Source organism: Crotalus tigris, unplaced genomic scaffold, assembly GCF_016545835.1.
Source record: "Crotalus tigris isolate CLP2741 ecotype Arizona unplaced genomic scaffold, ASM1654583v1 scf7180000018016.4438896, whole genome shotgun sequence".
Lineage (NCBI taxonomy): Eukaryota > Metazoa > Chordata > Lepidosauria > Squamata > Viperidae > Crotalus > Crotalus tigris.
This window is the reverse complement of record NW_024096778.1, coordinates 4,107,625-4,123,835: the sequence shown is the minus strand read 5'-3', so window position 1 is coordinate 4,123,835 and position 16,211 is coordinate 4,107,625. Positions and strand designations below refer to the sequence as shown.

The window sequence follows — 16,211 nt, the reverse complement described above, 5'->3', positions numbered from 1 at the left end:
GTCATTGTGCAATGTGTCCAAAAGAACATAGATGGAAGTGAGATGGGTGGGGTGAATGATTCTTACCTGGGACTCCCTCAATTTAATGACTTGAGCGATCATTTAACAATTGCAACTCGAAGTGCTGGGATTCTTGTTGTTGAACAAGGAGTCACTTGGTGCGTCATTTAATTATAACTGTGACTTGCTACTGCAATTCTAGAACACTAGAGCAACGCACCAGGGCAGGACATGAAATAGTTGTTTCCAACACAAAAACTCAACTGGTCAGCACTCTCGCTTAAATTAGATTGCAGCAACTTGTTTCAATTAAGTTGATCTCTGCTTGGCAAGGAGCCTCACTGAGCTTCTTTGCTTTGCTCTCTGCTCTAATCCCGGAGGCCCAGGGTTTGGAGGCCCTATTTCACTATCTGAACTCAAAGCTGTTCTGATAGTGCCTATTTCTAATAAGCTTCTGGTTCTTCCTGGCTTGGTGCCTCCTGGGGTTCATCTGTTGCAGTTTCTTCAGAGTCAGAGTCAAACCCCTGGTGTAAGGCAGTGATTGCACAAGCTTATAAACAAGAATCTTCTCACCTAAAGTTCCAATCCAAATCAGAGCCAGATAAGCATCAATGGAATTCAAGGTGGGCTGAATATGGATCATTTTGGGGACATAACAACTCTAGGCTGATTATTTACTTAACTCTCACTCTCCACCAGCTTTACTGATACTTCTCCTACATTTTCATGCATTTTAATATTCATCCATTATGGTTAATGGGATAAGGGAAAGTTATTACAGATTTACCATATGGGGTGGGATGTACATTATCGCAGGAGGGAAGGGTTTTTTGCCAAGGAGTAAAAGGCACATTGACCAAGAATCCTTGGAATGAAGGAAGAGGCACAGGGTGGACCCTCCTGCAGCCTTTCACAGAGTATATAAAATAGATATGCATATTGTGCTCTAGTCTGGCAAGATTCCTGTCAATGGGTGAGCAACAATAAAGAAACTGATCAGAGTAAACCTCTGTGTCTTTCTTGGTTCCTTGTTCCTGACACCACCATGTTTTTAAGAGAATTTCAAAGGAAAGTAGAAAGAAGGAGACCCACCAGTATCTTCTCCATAGGCCATGAGAACCTACTGCTCCCTTCAGGAATCTTCTCCTTCCAGACACACACACAAAAAAGTCCTTCCAAGTTTTGTCTGTTTGGTTGAACCAACCAGAATAAAGACTGCATTTGGTTACATATATATCCTCACCAGTAAGATTGGCAGACAGGACTAAATGGTCAAAATGGTGGAAGCCTACATTGTTTCTTGGTACATTAGCTTAACAAGCCACTCAGAGTCACCTTAATGGAGATATAGGCAGCATACAAACTTAACAAATAATAAATATAAATTGTTGTCACAATTAACAAAGGCTGCCATAAGATGTTCTTCCTTTAAGTGGTTGGTTTCCAGGAATTTGAAATCCATGTTAATCTGCATCTCAGGCTGGTACATTTTGGTTGATTCTTCTTTAAGATATGACTATATCACTAACTGCTTCTTTGCCATCCTTTCTGCAAAGTTGCGATATTCAGAGAAGAACATCAGACAACTTATTCTTATTTCTCTCAGAAAGTTTGCAGCTGGGTCCAGCTCAGTTCCTCTTTCTGACTGTAACTGCATCAATTGCCAACTAACAGGATTCACTGGAAAAAGATCTCATCCTTAGATCCCCAAAGAGACCATCCAGACCATTATCACCAGGTACGTCTGCAGTAAAGGCAGAGTTTGTGTTGGGGTCATTTATTATCTGCAAAATGTTCCTTTTTGAGACCAGAGTAGGACTAGGAGCCCATTAGTATGGGATCAGCTAATCCAGTAGTGTCTTCTGCCCCATAATGGAACTCAATTGAGCAGCATTTTTTTTCAGTAAGGTATGATAACAATCTTCTCATATATGACTTCAGTTAATCTTAATTAGTATAGAATCAAGATCATTTGAAGTGTTAATACCACTTTACAATGCCTTGGTAAGGCCACACTTGGAATACGGCATCCAGTTTTGGTCACCACGATGTAAAAAAAGATGTTGAGACTCTAGAAAGAGTACAGAGAAGAGCAACAAAGATGATTAGGGGACTGAAGGCTAAAACATATAAGGAACGGTTGCTGGAATTGGGTATGTCTAGTTTAATGAAGAGAAGCATGAGGGGGGAATTGATAGTAGAGTTCCAATATCTCAGGGGCTGCCCCAAAGAAGAGGGAGTCAAGCCATTCTCCAAAGCGCCTGAAGGCAGGACAAGAAGCAAGGATGGAAACCAATCAATGAGAGTAGCAACCTAGAACTAAGGAGAAACCTCCGGACAGTTAGAACAATAAATCAATGGAACAACCTGCCTCTAGAAGCTGTGAATGCTCCAATACTGGAGGCTTTTAAGGAGAGACTGGACAGCCATTTGTCTAAAATGAAATAGGGTTTCCTGCCTGAACAATGGTTGGATTAGATGACCTCCAAGGTGCCTTCCAAGTATTATTATTGTTGTTGTGGTTGTTATTGAAGAGCCGTGGTGGAGCAGTGGTTAGAATGCAGTAGTATAGATTAATTCTGCCAACTGCCAGCAGTTCGATTCTCACCGACCCAAGGTTGACTCAGCTTTCTATCCTTCCAAGGTCAGTAAAATGAAGACCTCATGTGTTGGGGGCAATAGGCTGATTCTGTACACCACTTAGAGACGGCTGTAAAGTGCTATGAAGTAGTGTACACGTCTAAGTGTTAATTGCTATAAAACAGCTAGGAACATCGAAGGATTTTAAACAATGTTTGGAGCATTTTGTTTTAGAGCAAAATTTGAAGATAAGGAAATCTGTTTATTCAGCTGCTCCCAGCTAATAAGCAAGATCCATAAAAAAAGGTTTAACTCTTTTAATCCATGAGTTATTTCATCAGGTCATCTCTACAGAGTGCTATTGCTATTGTTAATTTTTTTTCTAAAATCATGCTATTAATTGTTAACTGCTATCTTTCCGGAAAAAAAATCTTATTTTTTAAAATTCCCTTTTAATGGTTGTTGGTCTTCTGGTCTTTTGATTCCTTTGGTTTTGAACTGTAAATAAATTGTATTGCTTGATTGAAAGGTAGGAAGGGCTATCCTTGTTTTGGGCGAATGGCAAACCGACAATGGCTTTGAAGTCCCCAAGAACACAATTCCTTTAAGCCATTTTGAGGGTCAGACGTTTCTTTTCTTTTAATAATTGTATTTCCCCAGGTTGTCCACCTTATCCACGAAGTTGAACTTTTCTAAGCAAGCAAACACTTTTTGCACAATGGAGCAGCAATTTGATTACTCAGGAGGTATGAACAGCATGAAAACTATATTCCATAACACATTTACTTTCCTTTGTGGGTACTATTGATAACGAGAACCTCAAGGGTTCATATTGATTCGTCAGTTTATTCCAGAATTGAAACTCTAGGAGCAAATCATGAGTTGGGGATTGCATTGGCATTTTGAAAACGTTCAGTGGGTGCATTCACAAAATGGCTTCTGATGGAATTATTCCTATACAGTAGTAAGCCTTACGGAGAATTTAAGAATATCAACACACTGATACCTGTCACTTCCTACAGGCAACGTCAACCTGGAATTGTCCTTTGGAATGACACAAGGGACGAAATGAACCTCTTTTTTCGTGTTTAATTGGGGGGCGGGGATTAGACGCACAGAAGCATTTCTAAAAATGATGGAAAAACAAGAGTGGGGAAAATACTTTTCTTTTTAAAATGAGCACTTTTAAAATTATTTTGAATTAATTATCAGGTTAAGTAATTAGAGGATCACAAAGACTGGTTATTGGCTAATAGCTATCTGGGCAACGATGGGGGGGCATCTATTGGGGATGATTTTATTTATACATTCGGAGATTCCCATTCAGAAAGAAAGAAATCAATGTGGATGAAGTTTGTAAAGCACATTAGCATTTTTCTGCCTGCTGTTATTGATCAAATTAATGACTGACTATTATTGCTTCCTTAGGTAATGTGTCAATCCAAGATATATATGAATATGATATAGGTAATGCATCAATCCAAGATATATATGACTACTCTGATATTTGGGAAACATACCACTGGTAAGGGTATTATGATACAAAACATTTTCTTTGCAGGAATGGAGTTAGCCATCCAGTTGTTTCATGATATTCCAAAAGGAGAATTGCTTTGTTGCTCAGTCCATTTGTGCCTGCTGGGAAAGGATCCCTTTCTTTTGAAGGGAATCTTCTATGGTGGAGGTTGCTCAACTCTCCATATAATCTCTTCACGTAATCAGGAGAACATTTCCGCTTCGTTGGTCTTTGTTGAAATCCATGGGACTTTCTTGATCATATGACAAATCTCACCTATGGGCCCACATCCTTTTTCCTTTGCTTGGGAAAAAGGCCATCAACTCACGATCATAACTTTCTCTAACCTACAGTCAGTAGACATCTGTCATAAGGAGGACATGTGCTACTTGTTGCCCTCGTTTCCTCCAACCGACAGATGGAGTTTAAAATTGTCTGACTTTTTGAGTACCGAAGTAAACAGCTTTTCTCTAATAAATGCTAACTATAGTTATTGGAGTTAACAAACTTTGACTGAAACTGACAAGATCTTAATCAATTACACACTGACAGCTAACTGCTAGTACTAGCATGTTCCTCTCAAAGTGCATTTCACATTGTGTGCCTGTTTACACACTTGTCATCCATTACTCTGTAAAGCAGGGGTCCCCAACGTCTGGTCCGTAGCCACAGCTTGCCAGAAACTGGGCTGCGCAAACAAGCGAAGACCCATCTGCAGGATGCAGGCAACGCACAAAACCACTCCCCCCCCCCCAGTCCACAGAAAAACCCCTGGTGCCCAGAAGGTTGGGGCCGTTATTCTAAAGAATGTAAATATTAAATGATTGGTGCATCTTCCCCCTACATTTCTTCTCCTTTCCAATTGTTTGTGTTGCCCTTCTACCTGTTCAAATACCAGGTAACCCTACTCTGCGCTCAGCCACAATGGCTAATAAAGCGAATTGATGTCAGTTGTCCTGAAATAGACTTTGAGGGATTTTGCATAGAAACTTGGATCACAATTGATTGTAGCAATTCTCCACCTTGCAAGAAACTTTAATTTTAGGGAAGTAATTACCATCAGGCGGTCCAAAAGCAGATATCTCTTGATATGTGTAAGTTAAGAAAATGTTTGTGTGCGTGTGTTTGTGTGTGTGTGTGTTTGTGTATCTGTGTGTATATATGTGTGTTTGTATGGGTGTATGTATGTACTATATATGTGTATTTATTTCTCTAACAAGGACTGATTCTCTTTCTGTCTCTTTTTGTTATTAGGATAGGTCAGGAGACCTTAATTGCTCCAAATATTTCTACAGTACAAGAATTCCTTCCTTTTCCTAATGATCAACTGTTCGATAATTTAACACGAAATCTTATCGATGGGTTCATTGTCCTTATTTGCATTTTAGGCCTGGTGGGAAATGGAAGGACCATTTACCTCCTGGCCTTTTCCATTAAGAGGAATTCTTTCACCACTTTCATTCTGAATCTCTCCATGGCTGATTTTGGGGTCCTCGCATCCCTCATTATGACAGAAATATTTGTGATCGTCTTAACTCTGAATCAAAGAACATATGTGGTTGATACCTTTTTCTTGTTATTTTTTGAGCTCTTTTTCTTCACCTATTCTGCTAGCCAGTTTCTGCTGACGGCCATCAGCCTGGACAGGTGTGTGGCGGTCCTCTTCCCACTCTGGCATCGCTGCCATCGTCCTCCATATCTGTCCACCCTGGTTTGTGGCCTCATCTGGATCCTCTCCTTCCTAATCTCTGTGGTGCACTTCCTTCTCCACCAGACCAAGACTTTTGGAAGTTCACCTTTGTTATACCAGTTGATTGTGAATGGTTTACTTTGTACACCTCTCATGGTTGTCTCCACTGTGACTCTCTGGATTCACATGAGGTCTAAATCGCAACGCAGTCAAAGAAAGTTGCTCACCACCATTTTTCTAGCTCTTCTTTTCTTCCTCCTCTTTTCTCTCCCAATGAATGTCTTTTATGTCATTCATTATTTTGATACCTATAATCTCCTCCTCATGACCATTGGGATAGGATGCGCCTCTCTCAACAGCAGCATCAACCCTCTCCTTTATTTTTTCATTGGGAGGAAGCAGAGAGGAAAGGACCAGCCCAGAGCATCATACAAGGTTGCTCTGCAAAGAGTCTTCAAGGATGAGAAGGGCAGCCCAGAAGAGCAGCAAACCATGAAGGAAGACCAGTTGTGAAGGGTCATAAATATTGCATATAAAATATTTGAAGATACAGGATTATTTGGGACATAAAACATGCTTTCCTTAAGAATATACAGAATGGATACAATTTACTGAGCAAAGTGCTTAAAAAGAAAGATATGGAAGCAGGAAGTATTGCTGTGTCTGTATTTTTCAATTGAAGCATTTGGTTACCGGAAAAGTTTTAGTTGATAAAGTTCCTTTTTATTTCATTATAATTACTGTTGGGAATAAGTCTTACTGAAGGAATTTTTTAAAATGTGTAATTTATCTTACGCATCTTTCTTTGTGACATGCACATTTACATAAATATAATGGAGATGAAAGATAAGGGAAAAATCTGCCAGAGAGGTTACGGTTTCTTGAAATGAAATGTGTCATTTTTGATCCTGAAAAATTTCAGACATAATATAATTCAATTATATTTTAAAATAAGATTTCATTATGAATAATCATTACTTAGTGGCTTTCTTTCTTGACTAAAGATATATTGCTTCTTTCATTGTAAGACTCCCTTCCTGCCAATCTTTTATAGCAATTTCAAGTCCTTATTTGTAGGTGGCAACAACCTCACCTGGCAAAGTTCTAGAATAGAAGGACCTTAGTAGACCTTCCTTCTCATTCCCAAACCTCATCTGGGTTTGTATTCTGTAATTCTGTATATAAGGCTACTTTTGGAACACAGGATTTTATAAAGGTTTGAGTATGGGTGTTTGTGTATTTGTATAGATGATAGATATTAGATAGATAGATAGATAGATAGATAGATAGATAGATAGATAGATAGATAGATAGATAGATAGATAGATACATAGATAGATAGATAGATAGACAGACAGAAAGACAGACAGATAGATAGAGGTCATGATATAATGATGATAGATGAGGGAGAGATAGAGATGTAGGTAGCATGGATGAACTAGAAATAGAAATAATAAAAATATTTTTTCAGCTTTTGTTTGCATTCTACTCTTTTTATGCTGGTCTATGACCAAAATAAAGATTTCATTTGATTTGTGTTATAGAATTGGAGACATGTTTGCAGGAGGGAAGGCCTCTTTCTCAAGGAGCTAACAGGCAAATCAGTTTTGAGTCATTGATATGCATAAAGTGATTGAGAAGGGATCCTCTCTAAAACCTTCTTAGGATTTATCTGATAGATATGCTGAGTGTGCTTTACTCTGGCAAGATTCCTGTCTATTGACAAACAGCAATAAAGAAACTATTCTTAGAAGCTTGTTGTGTTCTTCAAGAATTGTTTTCTTTTCTGAAGTCTACATGCAGAAGGAAAGGATTGCCATCTTGAAAACAGCCCTTGGTGCTGAAGGTCACCTGTGTGGTAGTGGAACCTGGAGCTGCCCCTGCTACTGTCATTGTGCAATGTGTCCAAAAGAACATAGATGGAAGTGAGATGGGTGGGGTGAATGATTCTTACCTGGGACTCCCTCAATTCAATGACTTGAGTGATCATTTAACAATTGCAACTCGAAGTGCTGGGATTCTTGTTGTTGAACAAGGAGTCACTTGGTGCCTCATTTAATTATAACTGTGACTTGCTACTGCAATTCTAGAACACTAGAGCAACGCAGCAGGGCAGGACATGGAATAGTTGTTTCCAACACAAAAAACTCAACTGGTCAGCACTCTCGCTTAAATCAGATTGCAGCCACTTCTTTCTATTAAGTTGATCTCTGCTTGGCAAGGAGCCTCACTGAGCTTCTTTGCTTTGCTCTCTGCTCTAATCCCGGAGGCCCAGGGTTTGGAGGCCCTATTTCACTATCTGATCTCAAAGCGGTTCTGATAGTGCCTATTTCTAATAAGCTTCTGGTTCTTCCTGGCTTGGTGCCTCCTGGGGTTCATCTGTTGCAGTTTCTTCAGAGTCAGAGTCCAACCCCTGGTGTAAGGCAGTGATTGCTCAAGCTTATAAACAAGAATCTTGTCACCTAAAGTTCCAATCCAAATCAGAGCCAGATAAGCATCAATGGAATTCAAGGTGGGCTGAATATGGATCATTTTGGGGACATAACAACTGTAGGCTGATTATTTACTTAACTCTCCCTCTCCACCAGCTTTACTGATACTTCTCCTACATTTTCATGCATTTTAATATTCATCCATTATAGTTAATGGGATAAGGGAAAGTTATTACGGATTTATCATATGGGGTGAGATGTACATTATTGCAGGAGGGAGGAGGTCTTTACCAAGGAGTAATAGGCACATCGACGAAGAATCCTTGGAATGAAGGAAGAGGCACAGGGTGGACCCTCCTGCAGCCTTCAACAGAGTATGTAAAATAGATATGCATATTGTGCTCTAGTCTGGCAAGATTTCTGTCAAAGGATGAGCAACAATAAAGAAACTAATCTGAGTAAACCTCTGTGTCTTTCTTGGTTCCTTGCTCCTGACACCACATTTTTTTACGAGAATGTCAAAGGAAAGTAGAAAGAAGGAGACCCACCAGTAACTTCCCCATAGGCCATGGGGACCTACTGCTCCCTTCAGGAATCTTCTCTTTCGAGACACACACACAAAAAAGTCCTTCCAGATTTTGTCTGTTTGGTTGAACCAACCAGAAGAAAGACTGCATTTGGTTACATATATATCCTCACCAGTAAGATTGGCACACAGGACTAAACGGTCAAAATGGTGGAAGCCTGCATTGTTTCTTGTACATTAGCTTAACAAGCCACTCAGAGTCACCTTAATAGAGATAAAGGCAGCATACAAACTTAACAAATAATAAATATAATTTTTTGTCACAATTAACAATGGCTGCCATAAGATGTTCTTCCTTTAAATGTCTGGTTTCCAGGAATTTGAAATCCATGTTAATCTGCATCTCAGGCTGGTAGATTTTGGTTGATTCTTCTTTAAGATATGACTATATCACTAACTGCTTCTTTTCCATGCTTTCTGCAAAGTTGCAAAATTCAGAGAAGAACATCAGACAAGTTATTCTTATTTCTCTCAGAAAGTTTGCAGCTGGGTCCAGCTCAGTTCCTCTTTCTGACTGTAACTGCATCAAGTGCCAAGTAACGGGATTCACTGGAAAAAGATCTCATCCTTAGATTCCCAAAGAGACCAACTGCTTCCATTTGAGATTCTTCCCAGTATCACCAGGTACGTCTGCGGTAAAGGCAGAGTTTGTGTTGGGGTCATTTATTATCTGCAAAATGTTCCTTTTTGAGACCAGAGTAGGACTAGGACCCCATTAGTATGGGAACACCTAATCCAGTAGTGTCGTCTGCCCTGTGATGGAACTCAATTGAGCAGCATTTTTTTCCAGTACGGTATGATAACAATCTTCTCATATCTGACTTCAGTCAATCTTAATAAGTATAGAATCAAGATCATGTGAAGTGTTAATACCACTTTAAAATGCCTGGTAAGGCCATGCTTGGAATACTGCATCCAGTTTTGGTCACCACGATGTAAAAAAGATGTTGAGACTCTAGAAAGAGTACAGAGAAGAGCAACAAAGATGGTTAGGGACTGAAGGCTAAAACATATAAGGAACGGTTGCTGGAATTGGGTATGTCTAGTTTAATGAAGAGAAGGATGAGGGGGGAATTGATAGCAGAGTTGCAATATCTCAGGGGCTGCCCCAAAGAGGAGGGAGTCAAGCCATTCTCCAAAGCGCCTGAAGGCAGGACAAGAAGCAATGATGGAAACCAATCAAGGAGAAAAGCAACCTAGAACTAAGGAGAAACCTCCGGACAGTTAGAACAATAAATCAATGGAACAACCTGCCTCTAGAAGCTGTGAATACTCCAACATTGGAGGCTTTTAAGGAGAGACTGGACAGCCATTTGTCTAAAACGATATAGGGTTTCCTGCCTGAACAATAGTTGGATTAGATGACCTCCAAGGTGCCTTCCAACTATTATTATATTTGTTGTTGTTATTGTTGTTGTTATTGAAGAGCCGTGGTGGAGCAGTGGTTAGAATGCAGTAGTATAGGTTAATTTCTGCCGACTGCCAGCAGTTCGATTCTCACCGACCCAAGGTTGACTCAGCTTTCTACCCTTCCAAGGTCAGTAAAATGAAGACCTCATTTGTTGGGGGCAATAGGCTGATTCTGTACACCACTTAGAGACGGCTGTAATGTGCTTTGAAGTGATATACACGTCTAAGTGCTAATTGCTAGGAAACAGCTAGGAACATGGAAGCATTTTAAACAGTGTTTGGAGCATTTTGTTTTAGAGCAAAATTTGAAGATAAGGAAATCTATTCATTCAGCTGCTCCCAGCTAATAACTAAGATCCATAAAAAAAGGTTTAACTCTTTTAATCCATGAGTTATTTCATCAGGTCATCTCTACAGAGTGCTATTGCTATTGTTAATTTTTTTCTAATCTCATGCTATTAATTGTTAACTGCCATCTTTCCAAAAAATAAATCTTATTTTTTAAAATTCCCTTTTAATGGTTGTTGGTCTTCTGGTCTTTTGATTCCTTTGGTTTTGAACTGTAAATAAATTGTATTGCTTGATTGAAAGATAGGAAGGGCTACCCTTGTTTGGACGAATGGCAAACCGACAATGGCTTTGAATTCCCCAACAACACAATTCCTTTCAGCCATTTTGACGGTCAGAAGTTTGTTTTCCTTTAATAATTGTATTTCCCCAGGTTGTCCACCTTATCCGCGAATTTGAACTTTTCTAAGCAAGCAAACACTTTTTGCACAATGGAGCAGCAATTTGATTACTCAGGAGGTATGAAAAGCATGAAAACTATATTCCATAACACATTTCCTTTCCTTTGTGGGTACTATTGACAAAGAAAACCTCAAGGGTTCATAGTGATTCGTGAGTTTATTCCAGAATTGAAACTCTAGGAGCAAATCATGAGTTGGGGATTGCATTGGCATTTTGAAAACATTCAGTGGGTGCATTCACAAAATGGCTTCTGATGGATTTATTCATATAAAGTAGTAAGTCTTACGGAGAATTTAAGAATATCAGCACACTGATACCTGTCACTTCCTACAGGCAACGTCAACCTGGAATTGTCCTTTGGAAGGACACAAGGGATAAAATCAACCTCTTTGTTCTTCTTTAATTAGGGGGGAAAGATTAGATGCACAGAAGCATTTCTAAAAATGATGGAAAAACAAGAGTGGAGAAAATACTTTACTTTTTAAATGAGCACTTTTAAAATTATTTTGAATTAATTATCAGGTTAAGTAATTAGAGGATCATAAAGACTGATTATTGGCTAATAGCTGTCTGGGCAACGATGGGGGGGACATCTATTGGGGATTTTTTTTATTTATACATTCAGAGATTCCCATTCAGAAAGAAAGAAATCAATGTGAATGAAGATTATAAAGCACATTAGCATTTTTCTGCCTGCTGTTATTGATCAAATCAATGACTGACTATTATTGCTTCCTTAGGTAATGCATCAATCCATCTTATTTGGGAGACATACCACTCGTAAGTGTATTATGATACAAAACATTTTCTTTGCAGGAATGGAGTTAGCCATCCAGTAATTTCATGATATTCCGAAAGGAGAATTGCTTTGTTGCTCAGCCCATTTGTGCCTGCTGGAACAGGATCCCTTTCTTTTGAAGGGAATCTTCTATGGTGGAGGTTGCTCAACTCTCCATATAATCTCTTCACATAATCAGGAGAACATTTCCGCTTTGTTGGTCTGTGTTGAAATCCATGGGACTTTCTTGATCATATGACAAATCTCACCTATACGCCCACATCCTTTTTCCTTTGCTTGGGAAAAAGGCCATCAACTCACGATCTCCAGAACCTTTGATCATAACTTTCTCTAACCTACAGTCAGTAGACATCTGTCGTAAGGAGGACATGTGCTACTTGTTGCCCTCCTTTCCTCCAACCGACAGATGGAGTTTAAAATTGTCTTGAGTTTTGAGTACCAAAGTAAACACCTTTTGTCTAATAAATGCTAAGTATAGTTATTAAAGTTAACAAACTCTGACCTGAAATTGACAAGATCTTAATCAATTACACACTGAAAGCTAACTGCTAGTACTAGCATGTTCCTCTCAAAGGGCATTTCACATTGTGTGCCTGTTTGCACACTTGTCATCCCTTACTCTCTAAAGCAAGGGTCCCCAATGCCTGGTCCGTGGTCACAGTTTGCCAGAAACGGGGTCACGCAAACAAGCCTGTTCAAATATCAGGTAACCCTACTCTGCCCTCAGCCACAATGGCTAATAAAGGAAATTGGCTCCAGTTGTCCTGAAATGGACTTTGAAGGATTTTGCATAGAAGCTTGGGTCACGATTGAGTGTAGCAATTCTCCAACCTTGCAAGAAACTTTAATTTTAGGGATGTAATTGCCATCAGGCGGCCGAAAAGGAGATATGTCTTGATATGTGTAAGTAAGAAAATGTGTGTCTGTGCATGTGTTTGTGTGTCTGCCTGTGTGTTTGTGTGTGTGAAAATGTACATGTGTGTGTATGTGCATTTGTGTGTGTATGTGCGTTTGTGTGTGTATGTATGTATGTACAGTATATAAGTATGTATTTCTCTAACAAGGACTGATTCTCTTTCTGTCTCTTTTTGTTATTAGGATGATTAATATTGCTGAAATTTCTGGGAGTGGTTCTGAATTGACCAACATTCCTTCCAATACTACTAAAATTGCTCTAAATATTTCTGAAATGCCAGAAACTTTTTCTTCACCTAATGCTCAGATCTTTGATAATTTAACACGAAATCTTATCAGTGGGTTCATTGCCCTTATTTGCATTTTAGGCCTGGTGGGAAATGGAAAGACCATTTATCTCCTGGCCTTTTCCATTAAGAGGAATTCTTTCACCACTTATATCCTGAATCTCTCCATTGCTGATTTTGGGGTCCTCGCATCCCTCATTATGGCAGCTATATTTTCGACAGCCTTAATTCTGAGTCAAAGAACACACGTTGATACCATTTTCTTCCTACTTTTTGAGTTGTTTTTCTTCACCTATTCTGCTAGCCTTGCAAGAAACTTTAATTTTAGGGATGTAATTGCCATCAGGCGGTCCAAAAGCAGATATCTCTTGATATGTGTAAGTTAAGAAAATGTTTCTGTGTGTGTGTTTGTGTGTCTGTGTGTATATATGTGTCTTTGTATGGGTGTATGTATGTACTATATATATATGTATTTATTTCTCTAAGAAGGACTGATTCTATTTCTGTCTCTTTTTGTTATTAGGATAGATCAGGAGACCTTAATTGCTCCTAATATTTCTGCAATACAAGAATTCCTTCCTTTTCCTTATGATCAACTGTTCGATAATCCCTCATTATGACAGAAATATTTGTCACCGTCTTAACTCTGAATCAAAGGACATATGTGGTTGATACCTTTTTCTTGTTATTTTTTGAGCTCTTTTTCTTCACCTATTCTGCTAGCCAGTTTCTGCTGACGGCCATCAGCCTGGACAGGTGTGTGGCTGTCCTCTTCCCACTCTGGCATCGCTGCCATCGTCCCCCATATCTGTCCACCCTGGTTTGTGGCCTCATATGGATCCTCTCCTTCCTGCTCTCTGCAGTGCACTTCCTTCTCCACCAGACCAAGGCTTTTGGAAGTTCACCTTTGTTATACCAGTTGATTGTGAATGGTTTACTTTGTACACCTCTCATGGTTGTGTCCACTGTGACTCTCTGGATTCACATGAGGTCTAAATCGCAACGCAGTCAAAGAAAGTTGCTCACCACCATTTTTCTAGCTCTTCTTTTCTTCCTCCTCTTTTCTCTCCCAATGAATGTCTTTTATGTCATTGAATATTTTGATACCTATAATCTCCTCCTCATGACCATGGGGATAGGATGCGCCTCTCTCAACAGCAGCATCAACCCTCTCCTTTATTTTTTCATTGGGAGGAAGCAGAGAGGAAAGGACCAGCCCAGAGCATCATACAAGGTTGCTCTGCAAAGAGTCTTCAAGGATGAGAAGGGCAGCCCAGAAGAGCAGCAAACCATGAAGGAAGACCAGTTGTGAAGGGTCATAAATACTGCATATAAAATATTTGAAGATACAGGATTATTTGGGACATAAAATATGATTTCCTTAAGAATATACAGAATGGATACAATTTATTGAGCAAAGTGCTTAAAAACAAAGATATGGAAGCAGGAAGTATTGCTGTGTCTGTATTTTACAATCTGTAGCACTTGTTTACCGGAAATGTTTTAGTTGATATAGTTCCTTTTTATTTCTTATTATTACTGTTGGGAATAAGTCTTACTGAAGGAATTTTTAAAAATGTGTAATTTATCTTACGCATCTTTCTTTGTGACATGCACATTTATATAAATATGATGGAGATGAAAGATAAGGGAAAAATCTGCCAGAGAGGTTACGGTTTCTTGAAATGAAATGCGTCATTTTTGATCCTTAAAAATTTCAGACATAATATAATTCAATTATATTTTAAAATATGATTTCATTATGAATAATCATTACTTAGTGGCTTTCTTTCTTGACTAAAGATATATCACTTCTTTCATTGTAAGACTCCCTTCCTGCCAATCTTTTATAGCCATTTCAAGTCCTTATTTTTGGGGGCAACAACCTCACCTGGCAAAGTTCTAGAATAGAAGGACCTTAGTAGACCTTCCTTCTCATTCCCAAACCTCATCTGGGTTTGTATTCTGTAATTCTGTATTTATGGCAACTTTTGGAACAGAGGGTTTTATAAAGGTTTGAGTATGGGTGTTTGCGTATTTGTATTTGTATAGATGATAGATATTAGATAGATAGATAGATAGATAGATAGATAGATAGATAGATAGATAGATAGATAGATAGATAGATAGATAGAGGTGATGATATAATGATGATAGATGAGGGAGAGATAGAGATGTAGGTAGCTAGGCAGAACTAGAAATAGAAATAATAGAAATAATTTTTCAGCTTTTGTTTGCATTCTACCCTTTTTATGCTGGTCTATGACCAAAATAAATATTTCATTTGATTTGTGTTACAGAATTGGAGACATGTTCGCAGGAGGGAAGGCCTCTTTCTCAAGGAGCTAACAGGCAAATCAGTTTTGAGTCATTGATATGCAGAAATAGGCTCAGAAGGGATCCTCTCTAAAACCTTCTTAGGATTTATCTGATAGATATGCTGAGTATGCTTTACTCTGGCAAGATTCCTGTCTATTGACAAACAGCAATAAAGAAACTATTCTTAGAAGCTTGTTGTTTTCTTCAAGAATTATTTTCTTTTCTGAAGTCTACATGCAGAAGGAAAGGATTGCCATCTTGAAAACAGCTCTTGGTGCTGAAGGTCACCTGTGTGGTAGTGAAACCTGGAGCTGCCCCTGCTACTGTCATTGTGCAATGTGTCCAAAAGAACATAGATCAGTGGTTCTCAACCTTTTTAATGCTGCGATCCCCAACCGATCGTAAATCGAGGACTACCCAACTGATTGTAAGTCAAGGACTTTCCCTGCCCAGGAGCACCGCGCATGCGTGGTGCTGCCCCATGCGTAGGGTGTAGCTGGCAAGCGGCAGAGGCGTAGCTGGCAAGCGGCAGAGATGGCGCAAGCTGACCACCGGGTGGGCCACCAGCTGGCCCAGCCCAAGGGAGGTAAGGCATCCACCGGGCCCCATGCGTGCCAGCAACCCTCCCTGCACCCACCTCCCACCCCGGCCCTCTTTTACTTACATTTTTAGTAGTTGCTCAGCAGGGAGGGGTGGAAATTTCCAGTCAGCTCGCCTTCACTCAGACAACTTGCAGCACCATTTGCAGAATGGGACTTTTGGCGGGTTCAGCAGGACAGAGACAGCCTCGACAATTCCTATTGCCTTTTGAAAGCCAATAGAATTAGACTCTATTCAAGAGAGTCTATTCTATTGGCTTTCAAAAGCTAAGGAAGCACAACTAAGGAAGCACAGCTAAGGAAGCACAGCTAAGGAAAAGGGGGAAAA

General features: G+C 39.5%; 2 protein-coding genes across 2 annotated transcripts; both read left to right on the top strand.

Annotated features, from left to right (window-relative positions):
* The first annotated feature begins 1,616 nt into the window (after positions 1 to 1,616).
* Positions 1,617 to 6,299, top strand: LOC120309406 (proto-oncogene Mas-like). Its single transcript, XM_039346588.1, has 4 exons — positions 1,617 to 1,738; positions 3,241 to 3,326; positions 4,009 to 4,105; positions 5,351 to 6,299. Exons 2-4 carry the CDS (start codon positions 3,299 to 3,301, stop codon positions 6,297 to 6,299), a joined length of 1,074 nt encoding a protein of 357 aa, XP_039202522.1. The 5' UTR covers positions 1,617 to 1,738; positions 3,241 to 3,298.
* A 4,649-nt stretch (positions 6,300 to 10,948) lies between these two features.
* LOC120309405 (proto-oncogene Mas-like) lies at positions 10,949 to 15,594 on the top strand. Its single transcript, XM_039346587.1, has 3 exons — positions 10,949 to 11,021; positions 11,705 to 11,744; positions 13,489 to 15,594. Exon 3 carries the CDS (start codon positions 13,582 to 13,584, stop codon positions 14,275 to 14,277), a length of 696 nt encoding a protein of 231 aa, XP_039202521.1. The 5' UTR covers positions 10,949 to 11,021; positions 11,705 to 11,744; positions 13,489 to 13,581; the 3' UTR covers positions 14,278 to 15,594.
* Positions 15,595 to 16,211: the final 617 nt, after the last annotated feature.